The sequence below is a fragment of the Acartia tonsa genome, chromosome 14, assembly GCF_053477335.1.
Source record: "Acartia tonsa isolate MP-2025a chromosome 14, ASM5347733v1, whole genome shotgun sequence".
In the NCBI taxonomy this organism is placed as follows: Eukaryota; Metazoa; Arthropoda; class Copepoda; order Calanoida; family Acartiidae; genus Acartia; species Acartia tonsa.
Genome location: NC_137273.1, coordinates 7221295 through 7242288, shown reverse-complemented (window position 1 = coordinate 7242288; position 20994 = coordinate 7221295). Strand labels below are relative to the sequence as shown.

At 33.6% G+C, this 20994-nt stretch overlaps 2 protein-coding genes and 1 long non-coding RNA gene across 3 annotated transcripts in view; 2 read left to right on the top strand and 1 right to left on the bottom strand.

The window, feature by feature from the left end:
• Positions 1–10090, top strand: part of Marcal1 (SWI/SNF-related matrix-associated actin-dependent regulator of chromatin subfamily A-like protein 1) — a 30975-nt gene extending 20885 nt beyond the window's left edge. The window contains exons 20-26 of the mRNA XM_080146892.1: positions 6083–6155; positions 6613–6683; positions 6930–7020; positions 7514–7663; positions 8160–8292; positions 8849–8926; positions 9174–10090. Coding sequence (XP_080003018.1) covers positions 6083–6155; positions 6613–6683; positions 6930–7020; positions 7514–7663; positions 8160–8292; positions 8849–8926; positions 9174–9224 — 647 coding nt within the window. The 3' untranslated portion in view covers positions 9225–10090. The remainder of the gene's footprint in view (positions 1–6082; positions 6156–6612; positions 6684–6929; positions 7021–7513; positions 7664–8159; positions 8293–8848; positions 8927–9173) is intronic.
• LOC145305285 (jmjC domain-containing histone demethylation protein 1-like) overlaps positions 10082–20994 on the top strand; it is a 22760-nt gene continuing 11847 nt past the window's right edge. The window contains exons 1-6 of the mRNA XM_080146893.1: positions 10082–10196; positions 17842–17971; positions 18570–18630; positions 19563–19616; positions 20081–20138; positions 20761–20877. Coding sequence (XP_080003019.1) covers positions 10116–10196; positions 17842–17971; positions 18570–18630; positions 19563–19616; positions 20081–20138; positions 20761–20877 — 501 coding nt within the window. The 5' untranslated portion in view covers positions 10082–10115. The remainder of the gene's footprint in view (positions 10197–17841; positions 17972–18569; positions 18631–19562; positions 19617–20080; positions 20139–20760; positions 20878–20994) is intronic.
• LOC145305943 (uncharacterized) lies at positions 11593–13545 on the bottom strand. The gene is made up of 3 exons (XR_013874841.1): positions 13036–13545; positions 12320–12772; positions 11593–11727 (listed from the first exon to the last, which is right to left on the bottom strand). It is a non-coding gene; the product is annotated as an uncharacterized LOC145305943 (long non-coding RNA).

Genomic DNA, 20994 nt, shown 5'->3' with positions numbered 1-20994 from the left:
CCTATATGAGTTTTATCATATGCGTTTAAAGATATTTTCTTCATTCCGGCGAGAAAAGGCTCTGCCTAGGTATAAAGATATATTAGTATTATCATGCAAGTTTAAAGACATTTCTTCTTTCCGGTGGGAGAAGACTCTGCTCTAGCCTATTTATAATGTTTAACTAAAGTATTAAATTTTTCTTCGTTCCGGCGAGAATAGACTCTGCCTAGTTATAAAGATGTATTAGTTTTTTCATACGAGTTTAAAGATATTTCTTCTTTCCGATGAAAGAAGACTCTGCTCTAGCCTATTTATAAAATTTTTAGAGTATTAAGTTTTCTTCATTCCGGCGCGAATAGACTCTGCTTAGCTATAAAGATATATGAGTTTTATCGTGCAAGTTTAAAGGATATTTCTTCATTCCGGTGAGAGGAGACTCTGCTCTGACCTAGTTGTAAAATGTAATACAATATTAAGTTTTCTTCATTCCGGCGAGAGTAGATTCTGCCTAGGTTTAAAGGATATATTAGTTAATCATGCGGGTTTAGAGGTATTTCTTCATTCCGGCGGTAACAATCTCTGCTAAGGCCTAAATTTTAGAAAATTTTCTTCTCTCTGGTGTTGACTGTCCCTGCTTTGGATTAAAAAGTTTGTGAATTACAATATAAATTAAGTTTAAAACTGTTTCCTATCTATTTTCTTAGATTGCCTATCTATCATTTTAATTTACTACATTCTATCTATTCTTAAGGATCACTTTTGATTATTCACTACTTATGTATGTTTACATTCTTTGAGTCTATTGGCTACTTATGATTTATTATAATCCTTCTCTTGAGAAAAAGGTGTTTTTTGCAAAGATTTGAGAACTTCCCTTATTCGAAGTACTCAAATCTTTGCGTTTGTTTAACAAATTTTAAAATACGTCTAATATCAATTTTATTTAATTCTTCTGTTTTAAGAAAGAAACTTCCTAGTGTATTTCTTCTGTTTCTCGCAAAGGCTGGGCATTGGCATAGAAAGTGTTCCATGCTTTCAATTGTATCCTCCTCCTCACATTGTTCACACCGGTTCTCGTTTGCCAGTTTCATGTTCTTAAGGTGTTTGTTCAGGGTTGTATGTCCTGTTAGTATCTGTGTTATCATGTTCATGTTTCTTTTGGGTTGGTTTGCCACCTGTCTCCAGATTTTTGTGTTTACTTTGGGCATCATTTGTTTTGATTGTCTGCAGTTACTTAATCCTTCCCAGTGTTTCTGCCACAATGTCATCCCCCAGTTCTTGATTTCAGCTTTTATATTTGATTCTGCCATAGGTATATGTGTCCAGGTTCCCTGAACTTCCATATTTGCTCCTTCTCATGCTTTCCTATCAGCAATCTCATTACCATTGTGTCCTTGGTGTCCTGGTACCCAGTTTATTGTTATCTTGTTGGTTTCCGCTAATTTGTTAACCATCTTTTTTGTCTCTGCTGCCAGATTTTCTTTTAATCTGTATTTTCCTAGGGTTTTTATCACGGCCTGATTGTCCACGTAGAATTTTATATTCCTGCCTGTTGTACCTGTGTTGACCAGAGTGAAGGCTGCTTCTTGTATTCCTAGTAGCTCAGTTTGATACACCGTGGCCAGTGGCCCACTGTTATTGCATCCGTAGAGTCTAACACCTGCTCCACTTATGACATATCCATATCCTGTTTTCTGTTCACTTTTGGAGCCATCTGTGAAGACCATTATGTCTTCATTATCTATTTTTCCAGGTTTTAGCCGCTGTTGGTTGATTGTCTCTCTCCTTTCTATGATGGTTTCAAAATTTGTTGGTATGCTGATTGTGTAGTTCATCTTGTCTCTAGGGGCATGTATTAGTTTCAGATTCTTTGCCATATCCATGAGTGTTACAGCATGGCTTTTTTTACTAAGGAGTTGCCCTGGTTGTATTTTCCAGCTTCCGTTGACAGCAAGTCTTTTATATGTCACCATAGCTTGTGTCTTGATGAAGATGTCTATTGGCTGAATGCCCAGCAGGACCTCAAGCCCAGCTGTGGGCGTCGAGGTCATGGCATTTGATATTGCAATGAGTGCTTTTCTCTGGACTTTCTTCAGTATGTTAATTATTTCTGTTGTGTTGATTGCTGTTATCCATGCAAAACATCCGTATGTGAGTGTTGGTCTGATGATACTGCGGTATAGCCAGCGTCCTATTTTCTGATTGACTCCCCAGGTCCTGTTTAGCATGCGGTTACAATGTAACCATGTGTTGTTGGCTTTTTCTGCTGCTTTTTCCACGTGATTCCTCCAGTTCAGGTTGTTTCTTATGGTCACTCCAAGGTATACATATTCCGACACCCATTGAAGTTTCTGCCCATTCATTGTTATATCCAGGTATTTTGGTTTCATGCCCTTCCTGCAGAAAAGCATAACTTTTGTCTTGGCTGGACTGAAGCTGAGTCCGTGTTCTCCAGCCCATTCTTCTAGTGTATAAATGTCATTTTGTAGGTTTCTTACACAGTCCTCTTCAGTTTTTCCTACACTGATTACGTGTGTGTCATCTGCATAAATGTTTCTTTTGCAGGGATGTATTTTTGGAAATCTGAGGTCTAGATTATTTTTGGCCATGTTCCATAAATCCACAGATGCCACCCCTCCCTGCGGGGTGCCTCTGGTAGTTTGTTTACTCGCTGATTCTCCATTTATTGTTGCTGTGACTGTTCGTCCTCTGAGCATTTGTTCTGTCCAGGCACATGTTTCTCTGTCTGCACCTATGTCTGTCAGGTCTTTGATCATGCTTTTAACTGTCAGCATGTTAAAGGCCGCGCTCATATCGCAAAAGAGCACAGCAACAAAGTTGTTGTGCTCTAGCCCTTTTTCAACTGTAGCGAGAAGAGAGTGTATTGCATCCTCTGTTCCTACTGATTCTTTGTAGCTGTAAATATTCCTGGAAAGTTCTTTTCTTAAAACTTTTTCGTTAAGATTCCAATATAGGCATCTTTCTAAACCTTTCAGTAGGAAGGATGATAATGATAGTGGTCTCTTAGATTTAGGGTCCGTATAGTCTTTCTTTCCAGGTTTGTCAAGGAAACAAACTATTGTGTCCAACCAACATTTAGGACTATAACTCAGTCTTACACTATGTCTGTAAAGTCTAACGATGTCTCTTAAGATTAAGTCAAGTCCTTTTTTTAACAGAACAGGGTAAATACCATCTCTCCCAGGGGATATGAAGTTACCAAAGCTGTTAATAGCAGCTCTAACTGATTCTTCATTTATTACACTATCCATATCTATCCTCCTATTGTTACTTGAATGATCTATGGGTTCGTCATTGTCACCTTCTGGTTCCTCCGGAAAGTGTTCCTCAAGCAGTACCTGTAGAGATTCACTTACGGTCTTCGTAAATTGTCCGTCTTTCTTTTTAATTGTTCCCATTTGTTGTTTCTTACCCCTTTTGAAAATTTTTTGTACTTTTGCTGCCGTGTCCAGTTTTGTCATTTCTGCACAGAATTTTTTCCAGTCTTTACCTTTCTCTTTTTGTATTAGTCTGGCATGTCTGTTTCTTAACTGTCTATACTCTTCCCACCTCTCTTCTGTTTTTTCCCTTCTTACCCTTCTCCTAAACTTTTCAAGTTCTTTTTTAGATTTTTCTAATGTCTTTCCCCACCATCTTGGTTTCTCTTTTCCCTTTTTCTCTGACTCTTTGCAACTCTCTTCAAACGCTTCTATTATGTCTTTCCTTAGGTCTTCTGCTTCATTATCTAATCTATCTCTATCTATATCTTCGCTATCTATTCTCTGTCTACCATTTCTCTTACTTTGTAATGCTTGTTTATAATTTTGCCAGTTGGTCTTCTTGACATTTCTGAAAATACTAGTATTAATATTTGGTTGTGATTCAATCATAAAATCTATGTATTTATGGTCTGAGTGGCTGTCATACTCACTTACATGCCAGCCTACTATTTTATTTGCAATCTCAGGTGTGGCTATCGTAATATCGAGAACTTCTTCTCGAGATTTAGTTACAAAAGTTGGTTTACCTATCTCATTCATAATCATGAGTTGGTTGTCTAGAATATAGTCCAATAGGGCTATTCCCCTTGGATTTATATCCGTTGATCCCCAGGCTGTGTTGTGGCTGTTGGCATCTGTACCTAATACTATACCTATACCATTTTCCCTGGCATACCTTATAGTATCCTTGGTGATTTTCTCTGGTGGTAGTTTTGCTGGTCTTACCCTTTCATCGTTGGCCATGTAAGTTGAAACAAGAATAGTGTCCTTACCATTTAGATTAAAAAGTACTGCTACCTGATCTCTGTTGGTGAACTGTGTTAAAATTATACCTGTGATGTTTTTGTTTGTTATAATGCATGCTCTATTACCTGCCTCTTTACTTTCGTATATGTTAACATTATGAAACATTTTTACCTTATTTTTAATTAGATAGGGTTCTTGCACAAGGGCAATTGCCCGCGCCCATCCTTTCCGTAGAGCTTGATCGTCTTGTCCAGTCCAGTCCGTTATCCGTTCTCCTAGTGTTAGGCTGGCTTGACAGCAGTGGTGGAGATTTATCTGAGTCAAGCTGGTGACCCTGACATGATTGTCAGAGCCTATCTGTTGTTGATTAGTGCCTGCTATTTCCTGGGGCTAAGGCTATCGCCTTAAAGCCAGTTCTGACAGTCTCGATTTCATCGACTATTCTTTGTCTTATCGCTGCCTTGACCTCCTGCTCTACATTTGACCCGTGAAGAAGTAGGTCACTAAAACCTAATCTCAGCTTGCCATTGATAGCAGGGTTTTTCAGTTTGTTGATGATTCTCTCATCTATCTGGAGTCCTATCTTAAAGAAACCAGCAGAGTTCAGCGGTCCTATTTCATGTACTTTGAAATGGTAGAAACGAGTTACCCCATCCTCCTTGTATTTGAGAATAGGGTTGCAGATCTTGATTCTCATCGTCAGCTGCTCTAGCGTGTAGTTTGTCCACTTGCCGTGGACTGATGTCCACATGTTCCTGTAGACACGGTCCTCCGCCAGGTAAATGAAATACTCTAGGGGGTCTACCTTGTCATCTTGTTCTGGTGGCTTCAGGGTTTTGGCTACATTTAAAATGAATTCCGCCATATCTTTTGTGCCTGCTGAGAGCCAGCCTACTCCTGTTTCTTTGGAGTAGCCAGCAACCGCATCATATTCAAAGTTGTCACCGTGTTGCTGGATGTATTCCATGTATGCTCCAAGGAGTTGGAGATCAAGCTCATCCAACTGAGCTTGAGTGAGCTTTGCTTCTTCCATGGCATAGGTTGATCGCACTTTAACTTCAAACATGTATCTTTCCTTCTTTCGGACTATGTCCGAGAAGGATTCCTTGCTGAGGTAGGTATCGATGACCTCCTGCTGGAGTGGGTCCTCGGCTCTCACTTCCATATCCCTTACAGTTTTAGCCTTCTTGAGTCTCAGTCGTCTCTCGTAGCCAATGGATCTTTTACTGCCCTTAAAAATATCAACATCGTCAGTATTAATAGCATCATTGTTAAATTCTTGTGTCTTATTCTCTGTCAATTTTCTCTTTGCTTCTCTGCTAAGTACATCTGTCCATTCACCTTCATTGTCTTTCATTTTCTCCCATATCTCTGCACATGTCTGTCTTTTCTTTTTAGTCTCAGTTTCCTTTTCTCCTATCAAACACTGGTTTTACTCTAATCCTAATTTGATTTGTTATAATGTATGTAGCCTAATGTTCTCAATTTAAGATGGATTTTATTTTTTCGCGATCTCTACATTAATCTTATTTCCCTTAGATATATATACTAGCGGCCACGACTTTAGAGGCCCCTAGGGGCATATTTTGGTGGGAGAGGGGGGGGGGGTGGGGAGGAAATGCATATTTAAGGGCATTCTTCTTCGTAGTGTTGTGGTACATTATTAAATACCTTCCTCCAAAATAGTTGTAAACCTTCCCAGTAGACCTATGCGAAGCTACATTGTGTAGGAGAACCATATCAATTAAGCAGTTAGCAAGATACTTAGGCACAAAAGGACAGACAAACAAACGAACAGACATTCTGTTACTTTTCTATGAGGATTGAATTGCGTAACATAATAAATATTTCAGGTTTGGAAAGACGAGGCCTATTATTGGAATGGTATGCCGCAACTGCCAGTGCCAAGCTAAAGGCTGTCAAGGAATCATTAACATTTAAATCAGACTGCTGAGAACTTTGGACTTATTAACGCTTAGGCCTAAAAAGTTCTCTGATATCCTTATGGGTAAGACATTGGATGATAAAATTTATAAACATACTCAAATATGAAAAAATAAATTTATCTTTTCTGAAGATTGTTATTATTGATTGAAATGTTAGGACACTACTTGTTTAGAATTAAACAATCATAATGTGATTATAAAACTTTGGGTACTAGTGTTATTTACAGTCCAATGTACCCTCCATCCCTGCAATGAACCCAAGACTTTAAAGTAAACTGTCCTCTCCTGGTAAAATTTTTTCTTAGAAAATAATTTATTAAAATATATTTGAAAAGCTTCCCTAAAAAGTACAACCTATTCGAACCATCTTTCTAAAAACTAAATTTTTTTAATACTTTAGGTATTTTATTGTTTAAATGTTGATGATATGTAAAGGAGTATGTAGCAGAATTGATAAGTAGTGGCAAGAAATTCATCCTGTTTTGTCACCATCAAGTTATGTTGGCAGGTAAACACATTTTTAAATTGAGGGAAAAAATCTTCTCTCAATATTCACCAGCTAAAAGATAAAAACATGAGAAATGTAATTGTATGATCAATGGTCCTATCCCTCTTTTTTTCTATAGTATTTTGTTAAATTAAAAATTCATTATTTTATTTTTAAATCATTCAAAAACAACATATTACCTTCCTAAGGCTTTTTTTTAGCAATTGTGAATAGTACCATTATTCTTATTTTGTAAATTTTGGAAAGGTCTGAAAGAAACATTAGAAGAAAAGAGTATAGAATATATCCTAATTGATGGCACTACTCCAAGTGAATTAAGAAAAACACATGTAGACAGGTCGGTAACAGTTTTGTACCGTAGATTTACTTTACCTATTATTTTTAATAAAGTAGTAAGTTTTTTATCCGTTAGATCACGCAAACAACTGGACAATTGGTTTCTCCAATTTGGGCCAAACAAAGTATTCAGTACTTATACATAGAATAGATAAAATCTTGATATATACTTACTTAATCTGCCTATGAGAAAATTGTAAAGGAAAGTGAACAGATTTTGATATGCAATGCAATGGCAGTTATTTTTCACTTCATTCCCATAATGAGTATTGAGTAGGTAAGTCATAAGTAGTCGCATTTCTTAAGATAAAGCTTTGCTTCTTACATTTACTCATACATTCACATCGTATTAAAGGATCTCTAAGTAGCCCCCCCCCCCCTCCTCTCCTCCCTCTATTTCTTGTCAGTAAACTATTAAAAATACTTCTGGGCATGGTTATCAATCAAATAATTTTTTTGTTTGTAATTTTCTACAGTTAATTATTTGTTTACAGGTTTCAGCGGTCAGAAAACTGCCAAGTGGCACTGCTGAGCATAACAGCTGCCAACAGTGGCCTGACATTGACAGCTGCTCATCTGGTTGTATTTGCTGAACTTTTCTGGAATCCAGGAATATTGACTCAAGCTGAGGACAGGGCACATAGGTAAGAAAAGGGATTGTTGCATGAAGTGCATTTCAGAAAAGTGATTTCAAGCATAAGCTAAAAAAATACCATCAAACATACCTAATATTTTTGTATTACAATGAATAACATTAAATTAGACATCACTGAATTAGTCGTCATAATGTTTTTGTAAAAATAACAGTCATACAAGTAGCAATTATCACAAAAATATTAATTTTAAGTCTTGATATTTACAAAACTAAATGGTAGAAAATTAGAATTCTTTCAAATATATGCACTTATATATGTATTTTAAACTATTGAAGAGGAAAAAAATGCAAAGATTCGTCTCTCATACCGCATGACTAATTTACCCCCCAAAAAATTGGTACTGGTAAAGTACCATTTAATTTTTTTTATCCAGTTCTAAAGGCATTAATTTTTTTCTAAGATAGGCCAAACGGACAATGTAACAGAACGAATACAAGCCATATTTTAATTTATTCAGTTCTAAAGGCACCAATATTATTTCTAGGATAGGCCAAACGGACAGTGTAACAGTACAATACTTGGTAGCCAAAGGCACTGCGGATGATGAATTGTGGCCAATGATTCAAAAGAAACTGGATGTTCTCAACAAGGCTGGTCTATCCAAGGATAACTTTCAGGTGGAATTTAATTTATTTTTGAAAAAAAGCTTTTTTTAATTGTTTTTCAGCAATTCAGAAAAATTGTAGCGAAGATACTGTATAATTCAATTTGTTTGTTCATCCTCCATTCAGTCCGTGGCAATGTGAAAAAAATGTGATTTTCTCGGCTGCTATTAAGGATAGACAGCCGAAATTTTCAGTGAAGATTTTGTATATTTTTTCTCTTTCTTTTCTTTATTATGACAACTGAACATCTGCTCTTAATTCTCTTTGTCCGTTCGAACATTCAATGATTTTTTTGTGCTTTGCTACTTAAAGATGTTGTCATCCTTGTTTGAATGCGTTATCGTCATTTTTATGGCCCTTAAAAAATAAATGTCCCAAAAATGTTTGTCTGTTTGCCAGTTTTCATGAAAATAATCTTGTTTGAATTGATATTTTGTAAAAAATAAAGTTGAAATTGTTGTTTCTTGGGCTTTTTTGTTAATATATAATTCCCACTTCCAAAAAAATTAGCAGGGTAAAATTTTTGTAGAAATTTAAACAGAATAAAGTTAATTTACTATTTTTGTAGGATTCTGAATCCAAAGAAGTGTTGAGTAAAGGCCAGAAAAAGATGGAAGATTATTTTAGTGCTGATGATAGCTTTCCAGTAAGTAGATTAAATACGCCCCTAGAGGCTCATAGGGTCATTTGAGCCTGGTGGGTAGGAATTCTAGCCTCTTTCCCTTTCAAAGGGATAGTTGCATGAAGTGCATTTAACAAGTTTGTTTGCAAGCATAGGTTACAAGATTACCATCTAAAATATATAAATAAATAAATAAATAATTGCACTGTGCCTGCAATACTAAAAAGCGCTGACACGCTACAATTAATAATGTTTGTTATCTTTCATTTAGGATGACATGTTTGATGACGACTGGGACTCTGATTTGGCAAATATGCAATAAAATCAATACACACAAAATAAATACTAAATTAGGATTTTTTACCATTTCATATCTGAAAAATACTAATGTTATTTCCAGTATCGCTTCGAAACCGGTTAATATCCGGTGCATTAGAACCGGTTCTCAGCCATACTGAAAAATTATGTATAGTATTTTATTATATCCAGTTTTCTGAGAATAAGTAACATTTTTATATCCGTGGAAAGCTGTTTATTTTGATTTAATGCTATTTTTAAATTTGCTGTGATGAAATGAAAATTATACGCTTATTAAAATATGTAACTGATTTGAGTTGCCTTGTTATTAAAGGCCATTTATTTTTATATTGGTTCAGTTAATATTAAGATTAATGTATCCAGGAATATAACTTATTACATGGTTTAAACAAAAACTTGGCATCTGTGACTGAGTCTCAAATTTAAACCCATTGATTTGATTTATTTTTAAAACGGATTGATATATTTAAAAAATATAAAAGATGGATTTCCAAGATTTTTTTCCAGATAGGTTAATAATATTTAATGGATGAAAGGGTGAAAGGACGCTTTCACTCATAGTACCTTGTTGAGCGTTGAAACCACAATTCCTTATTTTGATATTGTTTAAAACTAAGAAGAGAAGAAGTATTTTTTCGTTGGTTTGTTTATAACTTTAAGCCAGGTTAGGCTAAGTTAAATTAGGTACTGGATAATAGACCTGCAGGATAAAGGCACCGCAGGTATAGGGGTTCAATGCTCTACAGGCACTGTGTGTGTGAAACCAGCTTTTTATTTTTTTAGTACATTATCAATTTACATAATTTTTTTATGTCTAGATTAGAATAACAATAAAGAATTTAATATTTATATTCCGTGAAATATTTCAGATAGTAGTGAATAATAAAGATAGAAAATGACTACCCATACTCGGGCGAGGCCGAGTAAAAAGCTCACGGACAACCTGAACTGGGATATTGTGGACCAAATTGATCAGGTCAGAATAAATAGCATATTATTATCTATGCCCAACCCCTGTGTGTGTGTGTGGGGGGGGGGGTAACCCTGTACCCAATATAACCTAACCTAACCCAGGGAGGAAGGGAGGGGACAATGGGCAATTAATTCAATTTTATAGTTGTGACACTTTAAGGTTGAAAAACCAGATAATTCCAGATAAAACGAGTATTTCTGATAGTGCAACTTTTATTGGAAATTTATTCATTTTTTAATTAATTTTAATTCAAAATGCACCATCCCCCAAATTCTACTTTACCAATAGCCTCTGATTATCAAGATAAAGAACTTTGTAGCAATTCATTTACTAAAGAATATTAGTTTTAGAATTTAGCGTAGAAAAATAGCATAAAACCATCCTAAGATTTTAATGATAAAAACAGTCTAAAAGGATTTCAGGACCTTTATGCATCTTCCCTAAAATGTAGAACTTAATCGGATCGGTAACCAAATTCTTAAGCTATAAATAAACAAAACTTACTACTTTTTATTGGATATTAGCGCAGCTTACTATATGTATGAGCATGTTATAAAGGGACGTACGGATTTTCTAGTAACAATTGAGTTTTTATGGTTTCTAAATCGTAATCCTTATAATAAAGTAACAGGATGTTTGTGTGTTTGTGTGTTTGTCTGCATCGAAGGATCTCGCTAACCGCTGAACCGATCGGGTTCTCCTTAACAGGGTAGATTCTCATATGTCCTGGGAAGTTTTATAACTATTTTGGGGGAGGGTACCACCACCCTCCCTAGAGAAATTAAACTTTTTTAAAATTTCTCAATTTTAGAAAGAGAGTTCAACGAAAAACAAACATCAAACGTAAATTTTTTTACTTTTTCTTTTAAAATCTAAAATAAGAAATTGAATTATTAAATTCGACTCTCTCCTCCTCAAGTGCCCCTAGAGGCCTCTAGGGGCGTAGCCGCTAGTAAATAATAAACAAGAATCAGTTAAAACAATTGTATTAAAAATTATTAAAATAACAACAAAATCTACTTAAATAATTCATATATGTATATATCATATCACAATAGAATTGTTAGGTAAATATAAAACAATTGAATCAAAAATGATTTATGGGTATAGTCCCATTCGTGGCAACACCCCTTAAGGGGCGATTCGTCGTATTTTCAAAATTACTTGGGGCTGGAAATAGGAGAAAAGCTACTGTGAAAATACAAAGAAACTCCCCTTGAGGGGTGTTGTCACGAAAGGGGCTACCCTGATTTAATTACAACAAAATAATAAATAAAAATAAAATCAATTCGATTAACTTTTTAAAATCTAAAAAAAAATGTCAGTTTAAGACGTACCTACACAGTTACACACACTAGGTATAAACAAAATAACTTGATTAAAAATGTTTATGAATAAATGTAGCAACCTGTTATTTTTTGCTTGGGTTCCATGTAGTAGACTATTAATCTTTTCTTGTAGTCATTTTGATCTTTACTTGTTCTGTAAATATAAGAGCTTTGTGTTTGTGACGCATGTGATGGTAACAAATTACCTACAAAAGAAAAAAAAGGAATTAATTGTAGGTAAAAAAAAAATAAATTAAATGAAAATTTTAAGTGTAATAATATTTGCTTAAAAAGGGAATTTATTTTTACAGTGTGAAATTACTAAGTTGAGTGAAAATATTCGAAAGTGTAATAAAAATTTCATTAATGGGGATTTATTCTTACAGTGTGAACAAAATAATTTAAATGAAAATATTTTGAAAGTGTAATAAAAATTTCATTAATGGGAATTTATTTTTTACAGTGTTGAATTGACGAAAATTTTAAAGTGTAATAAAACTTTTAACATGGGATATTATTTTTATAGTGTGAATAAATCAAGTTTAAAATGGAAAATGTTAAAAGTGTAATAAAATTTGATAAAATTAGGAAATATTTTCTTACAGTGTACAACGAATTTCTACAGTGTATGTTAGGATGGCCGTAATTTGTAAAAGCACTGATTTGAGAAATAATGTTAAAAGGAATGAAAAAATTAAAATGGTTACATTAATTAGAAATAAAGCTTTGGTCTATTATTGGTTTCGGTTTCTTTGACTTTTTAAAATGTTTATGGAAAATGAGTAAAAAATAACTTACATGGCTCTCTCTCTGTGTAAAGATTTGTTCCCAGATTTCTTAAGAATAGCAGTTCAATTTTCCCCCACAGGGCGTTGCGTGGGTCGGAGATATTTCCTTGATGATGGTAGCTTAGATGTTAATCTTGGGGTTCTGGAGAAGCTCGATCTAAAAAGATATCTTATTAGTATTTTTAAGATATCATTATTATATCTTTAAAGTATAGATTATTAAATGGCATTGTGGACATTTCTTGAATCTTTCTTGTTATTTTAAAGATAAGTACCTTCATTTCTTAGTGTGTTAGCTATCCTTCCACAGTAAGGTACACTAATTATAGCTTCAACTTGGTGTCTGCTTGATAGGCTTGTTTTCCGCTCATATCTCAGATTGGGTTGGTTGGTTAGTTAGGGGACTTTTGCCGTTAGGGGACTTTTTCCGTCATAGACTTGTTTAGCCTGTTTTGGTCACCACCTAAACAAGGATAGTATTATTTAAGCCAGGTGTAAGTTTTGTAGGTTAAAATAAGAATTACATTTACTCAATTTCCCAAAATTACTTCACTTTTGCTTTCCACTAAATGTTTCTCACTTTTCAGTTTAGGTTTATTGTTTTTCTGTTGGTTCTATTCTCTTACTTTTAAACATTTATTATTAGCAGTTTGACTTTAGCAAAGTAGTAGATATCAACGTATTTTCTCTAGTTTCAGTTACATGAATAATAATACAAAAACGTACCTTTTTTGGCCACCCTAATTATAATTGTATATTAATTTTTCATTGGTTAAAAAGTTTAGTCTGAAATTGAAAAGAAAGCTCAATTGAATTTCATTTGATTTGACAGTGCATATACTTTAGACATTTTAGAGACAATTATTTTCATTTTAGAGTACTAATATAATCATACATTTTCTGCTGTTAAGGGGAGTAGGTTAAAAAGGGTAATAAAAGATGGAATAAATACTTTAGTAATTACAAATTATAATCGGTGGCATGTAGAAACTCTTATTTGTAGACTTAATAGATACTGTAGACTTGACTCTTTCTCTAATCAGATTCTCTTTGCCACTTAAACTCCGTTAATACTGTTGACTGGATTCACTCTCATCGGCTTCGCCCCTTTTCTTGCTAGAGTATTCCAATTTCTTCACCCCTTCTTCTATCTTCACCCCAATTTATTAATTCTTGGACTTGTGTAGCTCAACTGTTCCCAAACGTGTCTAAATAACAATATTTATGACACACACGTTACAATAAAAAAGGTTGCAGAATAGAATGTCTCAAGGATATTTTTAGTTTTGTATTTAGATTTATGGTTCTAATTCTTAATTATATTTGGTCTAGTTACAAAAAATTTACTTTTTATTGATAAAGTATTAATAAAACATATTTTGGAAAGTATCAGATAAAACAAATTGATAAAAGTAAAATAAACTTCTAAATGACCCCCTTTTAAATAAAATTAAACAAGGATGACAACATCCATAAAAGCGAAGCTCTGAAATGGAAGGACAAACGAATGTTAACACTTGTAGATTGTCAGAACTGAATTAGCAGAATATTAATGCTTCAGTACAAACAATATTGTAAGTAAATTTGTTGCAAAACTGCATAAATAGATAATACTGTTTAAGGACATACTTAAATTTGTAGGACTTGTTTATAGAGATGCTTTGCTTATAACATTGTATAATAGGAATCAGTTTTCAAAAAATCTGAAGAATCGGATAATTTGTTATCAAAAAAGTTAAAAATCGACATGTTTCAAATGGATGTACGGACATTCTGGTATTGATTGTAGGGTTGCTACGCTTTCTAAATTGTACCTAACTATTACAGGAATCATCATGCAAAGTTTGGAATCGATAGGACAATTCTAACCTGTTTAAATTAACAAAAAGAGCTAACTCTCTGTGACTGAGGTACGGACGGACGTACGGACGGACCGACCGTAATCATAGAAAAGCTTTGCTTTAAAAAAAAATAAAATTATGTAAATGTCAAACTACGGACCACCCCTACACGCTGCAGATACCCTCCGTGATGTAACTTAAATTCTTTCTTGCACGTTCGCACCATATCAATAACATCTTCTTTCAGGAAAGCTAATTTTCTCTTTGTTAGTCATCTGAAATAAATATTTTTTTTAGTATTTATAGGCTTAACTGAAAGGCAAAAATATTAATTCGGAACTAATATAAATACCAATGAAATTATTACCTACTGCTACCTAGATAAACAAGGATGACAACATCCATAAAAGCGAAGCACTGAAACGGTAGGTCTGAACTGAATAATCAGAATATAGACGTATAAGATTCGAAGCAAAATTGTAAGTAAATTTGTTGATAAACTGCTTGATACAGCATAATGTTTATGGACATACACTTTTAAGACTTGATTATAGAGTTGCTTCGCTTATAATATTGTTCTTTGTTGTACCAGGAATCAATATACCAAAAATCAGATCAAACGGATAATTAGATCACATAAAAATTTGTGGTTAAAAAAGTAGAAAAATCAACATGTTTAAAATGAACGTACGGACATTCTGGTAATGATTATAGAGTTGCTACGCTTTCTAAATCGTACCTTACTACTACAGGAATCATCATGCAAAGTTTGAAATCGATAGGACAATTCTAACATGCCTAAATTAACCCATTAGTGCCGAGCGCCACTTTTATGGGCCGATCGAGCTGTAAGTTTCAGGGAAGCTTTATAATGGTCAAAACGGAATTCGTATTTTTTTGTTTTGCTCTAGTGGCGTGCACAGGAAAGTTGCAAAAAAAACCCGGTTCGGCTTGGCCATAAATACCAACCAGGCATTAACACCCGTTTTTGGTGCTTTCCCCCAGTTTTAAAACCCGGTTGACCTGTATAAACCCGGTTATTTTGACCAAAAATCGAAAAATGTAATTTTTGAACGCCAAAAGTGAGATGAACACTTTTTAGAACTTTGATACGATCCGTAATTGAAAACTACACAACCTCATGTAATCTAAAGAGCTACAAGTATAATACGAAGCGATTTATTTCAAATTTCGTGTTTAGCCGGCGATTTCGGGTAAAAAAAACCTGTTTTGTTGTTGTTGTCAAAAAAGATCTATTAGTGAAACTGGGTAATAAAAATTTCAGACTCAAAATGGAAATGCCGAACCGGGCCTATATAGGGCGTAAAAAAACGATAAAAAAATCATATAAAAAATAATAATTTAAATAAAACGAATTCACAAATAGATGTACTTGTCAATAAACTTTAGATTTAACGAAAAAAATCAGCGACTTTACTATAAAAACAAAAAAGTTAGATGGGGTATTTTGAATTTTCATGATTTTCAAACTTTGTTGATCTATACTGGCAAACGGAAGTAAGCAAAACTACCTGCTCCAGGGGGAAATGAAAGCCAGGGTAGTAGAGGGGGGATTCATACTGAGAATGATGCAATTATGAAGCCGAAAACCGGTTTTTTTACATTTTCTGGCACCGGGTTTTAAAACCCTGTTCGGCACTAATGGGTTAACGAATAAAAGCTATCTATCTCGGACGGACAGACGTACGGACGGACGTAAGGACCGACCCTAATTATAGAAAGCTTCGCTTTTAAAAACCATAACTGGACATTACTTTTGGATATAGTCCCTTTCGTAACATCGCACCATATGGGGCGATTCTTCGTATTTTTCACAGTAGCAATCATCTAACCCAATATAACCTAATCTAACCTAGCCTAACCTAAAATAACCTATAAAAAGCCATTTTTAAATACGAAGAATAGCCCCATATGGGGCGATGTTATGTAAGGGACTATTCACTATTCCCTTACTTTTCTCAAAATTAGGTACCTAACAAGAATGAAATGATAACTGAAAAGCAATCTTCTAACTGTTAATAATTAGTGGCAAAGGTACAGTATGATTAAAAATGTCAATCTGTATGTCTTTCCCTTCCTAACATTCCATTAATTACAACATTTTTTCTTAATATTTAAATTTCTATGCTTTGGTAGTTGTCAACTTTGTTTTGATAAAAAATGTATATATACCGTAACCATTTTGTTGTTCTCCTCGAAACCTAGGCAGTATCACATTTTCTGCTTGTTTGCATTTTATACAAGATTTCATCTGAAAAATATTAAAGATTCTTATAGAGTTGCTTCGTTTTCCAAGTCATACCTAATTGTTATAGAAATCATCATGTAAAGTTTGAAATTGATAGGACAATTCTAATCTGTTTAATTTAACAAAATGAGCTAACCGTAATGGACAGACGTACAGACAGACCGACCCTTAAATTATAAAAAGCTTTGCTTTTAAAATTTTTATAAAATCATCACTAGACTAAATTTTATCTTGTAATGTAATGCCCTCTAAAATGGAGAACTATATCAACATAAAAAAAACGTATTACTATATATAAAAGGATACAAATATTATATTATATCTTGTCAATAAAACATTTAAAAAAGGAAACCAAAAATCGCCACGTGTCACTAAATTTTTATTCAGAAATGTGTTTCTTTCTAATATTGCCATACACTGAGCTATAATCAACAGCAGAAAATATATTATATTAGCGTAGCTACTTTATAACTCATTTATTTTAAATTTGATTAATGAAAGATATCTAAAAGCAATTTAATTATTAATTTTAAAAAAAATAAATACAATAATTTCTATAATTTCTATAATCATAACTGCAAACAAATATTCCATAATTATTTTTTTATTATGATTTTAAAACAATTAAAGTAAAAATTTTCTGTCTGTTTGTTTATTGTTTACATTTTTATTATTGCGCTAGTTAGCATAAGAATGCCCCGTCATGTTGCATGATTTCTCGTGACGTCAATCATATTTTAGTCCCCAAAGTCAGTCAGAAACTGCTAAATTCATGCACATTCCCTTTAAGCCAGTCCCCAAAGTCTGAGACTCCTAAAATATGAATATTCGATCCATTGTCCCCTCCCTTCCTCCCTGAACCTAACCTGACCCAAATTGATAGACAAACAAACGAAAAACTACCCTCCCCTGTTTTATCAAATTTATGTATTTCAAAAAGGATGGTTGGGGGGGGGGGGGGGTTGTGAACAGACAATTTGAGGGAAAATACCTTTTTAAGTCCTACCTACTAAAATTCTAAAAATTTTAAGTAAGCAAAAAGTTATTTTTTGAATAATAGGATAAACGTTGTTGCATCAAAGTTACTTTTATCCAAAATTTTAGGGAACTCAATTATCTTCTTCAAAAAAATTTGATACTGAAATCCGCATTTAGAAAAGTTTGTTTTGATAAAATCCAGAGAGAAAGGTGACATTGGTATTACTTTAGTCCCCAAAGTATAATAATAACATTTTCTTATTCGTTGGCTCAACAACTTAGGGGACTTTTGATTGGTTGGTTAATTAAATTCAATTTCTGTAGTTATGTTTCAACCACTAATTGTAATATACCAAATTTGATTTTTGTATCATCATTGGTGATGTACATGAATTTATCAGCTATTGTCTTATCCCTTTCTATCCCTGATATAATCTGTTATAGGATTGTGCCGAAACTCGTGACTTTACCCTGCACGAGATATTAACTGATGAGACATATGATGACAGCAAAGACACAATGGTGGAACATCTTTCTGGGGATAAGATTACTGTTGAGTATTTTCAAACATCAGGTTCTTAATTTTGTTATATTTTAGGGTCTTCTTATGAAAAATGATGTTTATCTGTATGTCTGTTTTTAACAATGAATCTCTTTCACCGCTTTAGTTCTATATTTTGGTGAAGCTTCCACATATCTCCCACGATGTTTTAAGCTATTCTATTTCTAGAATATAGTCTGAGGTTAGGCTATTTGTCTATCTCTCCTTTCTCCTTTGGATATATAGAGCCCTAAGATGCCAGTGGCAACGCCGCTAGTTTTTTAAAAGAGGACAAAAATCATAAAAATTTTTTTGCTTTTTCTTTGCTAATTAACTAGGTAACGAGTTGAAGTCAATCGTTTCAAGTTTAGAATTTTTATTTCTTTTGTTTTTTAACTTGTGGCTGCGCACTCAGCATCTAGGAGGCAATGGAAAGAAAAATAGCATAATACCATGATAGGTATTATGCCATGTAAAGCTTCACTTAAAAGGATAACTCAATCAGTTCAGTATTTATAGAAATCTTAAGCTTCAGACAAAAAAACCTTACTACATTATACGATAGGATATGAATTTTTTGTTCAATACTTTAATAATGTCAAACTAACACAAACTTCACATTTATATTTAGGATTTAACAAGCCAATTATGGTAAAGAACAGAGAAAATCTGGGCCTGGAAATTCCACCCAAGTAAGTTTAGTTCTTTTTTTAGAAGTGAACCCACTCTACAATTTTAATATGTCGCATGATTGGTCTTTAGTGCAAATTCTTCCACGTAGTGTTAAGACATATGAACATTGGTTATCATATGAAAACAGGGGTGTATATTCTACATGGGATCCCCTGCTCAGGGGGGGGGGGGAATAAAAAATAAGTAGTTGGAGGGAAAAAAAATGTATAAATTAAGAAAACTGAAAACATTTTATTCATTTCCCCCCCCTCCTTGGTGAAAAAACCAAAAAAAAATGTGTGGTAGGAGGGATAAAATATAGAGTTCTTCAAATATTTTTCCATTTTCCCCCCTTCTTGGTCAGAAAAAACTAGGGGGAAATAAAAAAAAAATTTTGTAGCAGGGGAAAAAAAATAAATCTTGTGCAGAATATACACCCCTGTATGAAAATTAATATTACCTCAATAATTTGTAAAATTATTGGTATATTGATCAAGTTTAGTTGTATAATAGTAGTCTACAATTTATAAGCTATAAAATTTGTATGTCACCTTGTATAAAATGCGTTCTTCAAAAAAATGAATTTGAACCTAGAAAACAACATAGTTTTTTGAATCATCGTTTAAACTATAAATATTAGCTATAGAGTAGGTTTATTTAATTTAATCATATTCTAACTAGGTATTCCTTTTGTTGAAATTTCATTGAGCTATACCTTTTGTTAGGGTTTTTATGGAATTATCCATTTTTCTAAGGTATCTTGAAACTATCCCTTTTGTTAAAAATTATTGGCACTATCCTCTTTGCTAATGCACTTTCTTGAACAATCCCTGTCAAGGTTTCATGGCACTGTATTTGTGAAATACACTCCCTAGAAATATCCCTTTATTAAATTCACTTCCTAGAACTATCCCTTTTGTTAAGATTTCATGGAACTATCCCTTTTGTTAAGGTTTCATGGCAGAGATTTTGGTTGTGAGGAATTAAGAAGCTACATTGGAGCCAGGTAAACATTAAGAAATAATTTTGCCTCGTAGTCTCGTTGCTAAATATTTGGGGGGAAGGGAGGTTAATTAAAGTCACAGTATATTAAAGGAAGGGTGGGATCGGATGTGACACTATTTGAAACCAAAACTAAAAGCAAAAGAAACTTAATTAAGAAAAGAGTTAGAGCACTGATAATTGGTATGGCAGTTGCTTGAAAGAGGATATTGTGGAACTGTGAAGAAACGGCGGCGGAACCGCCTAATTTTCATTTTACCTTTCCTCACCAAATTAGACGTTTGATTTTTTTTTTATATGTTTGAAATCAGTTTATCTCAGCTGATTCGAAATTGTCTAATTTGACGAAAAAAGGTAAAAAAGTATATATATTCATGCATTTTTATCTTTACTTCTTTTTCATGTTGATTACTCTACCTCAGAATGTTGTTTTGAAAATCCCAAAAAAAACGTATATTTTTGTAACAGGAGAATCGTGGATGCACTGGACACTAAGACACAAGAAACTAAATCCATGACTATGAGAGTAAGTAATTTAAAATTTAATCATAAATTTCCGCTGTCTATAAATCGGTCCTTATTCGCTATGTTAAATAATATTTAGTCTGGTTTCATAGAAAGTTAGTATCACGGAAATATATACCTACCTATGTAAATAAAGGTCATGGGATTAATCCCTTTTTTGTTTATCTTAAACCAACCAAACAGGCATTGTTTTACAATTTTTTACATCAGACTTTTATCTGCTCTTAACTGTCTAAAAACCTTACTACTTTCTGTCTGTCCCTCAGTCAGTCCGTAACGCTATGGGTTAAATGTAATTTCCTCGGCTCTGCTAGATAGACAGGTGCATCTACTCTGTAACTCATTTTGTACATATGTCCATTCCAGAATTTTTTTGTGCTTTTCTACTTATGGATTTTACCATCCTTTGTACTAATAATACTGTATAGCAACTAATATAGCTAAAAAAAATTACCAGGGGTGTGTTTTATGCATGGGATCCTCTGCTAAAGGGGGGGGGGGATAAGAAATAATGTAATAGAAGGAAAACCATTTTTCACCTTCTTGTGCGGGAAATGAATTTAAAAAAAATTAATCTTGTGCAGAAAAAACACCTCTGGCTCTATAGCTAAAAATGTTTACAGGAATGGTGCCAGTATTGGAATGTGTTCCCGCGTAAAAGTATCCTGAATGGCATCAGCCTGGAATTCTCCTTGACAAAACTTGATCAGCATATTATTCCACCTAAGATTGTTAGACAGGTAAAAAGTAAATGATACCTTAAATTTATGAAGAGTCTTACAAAGATTAGGGTATCTAAGAATGTTCCAATAGTTTTGTGAAGCATTTTTTTTTATTGTTGAATATGGGAGGTTTCT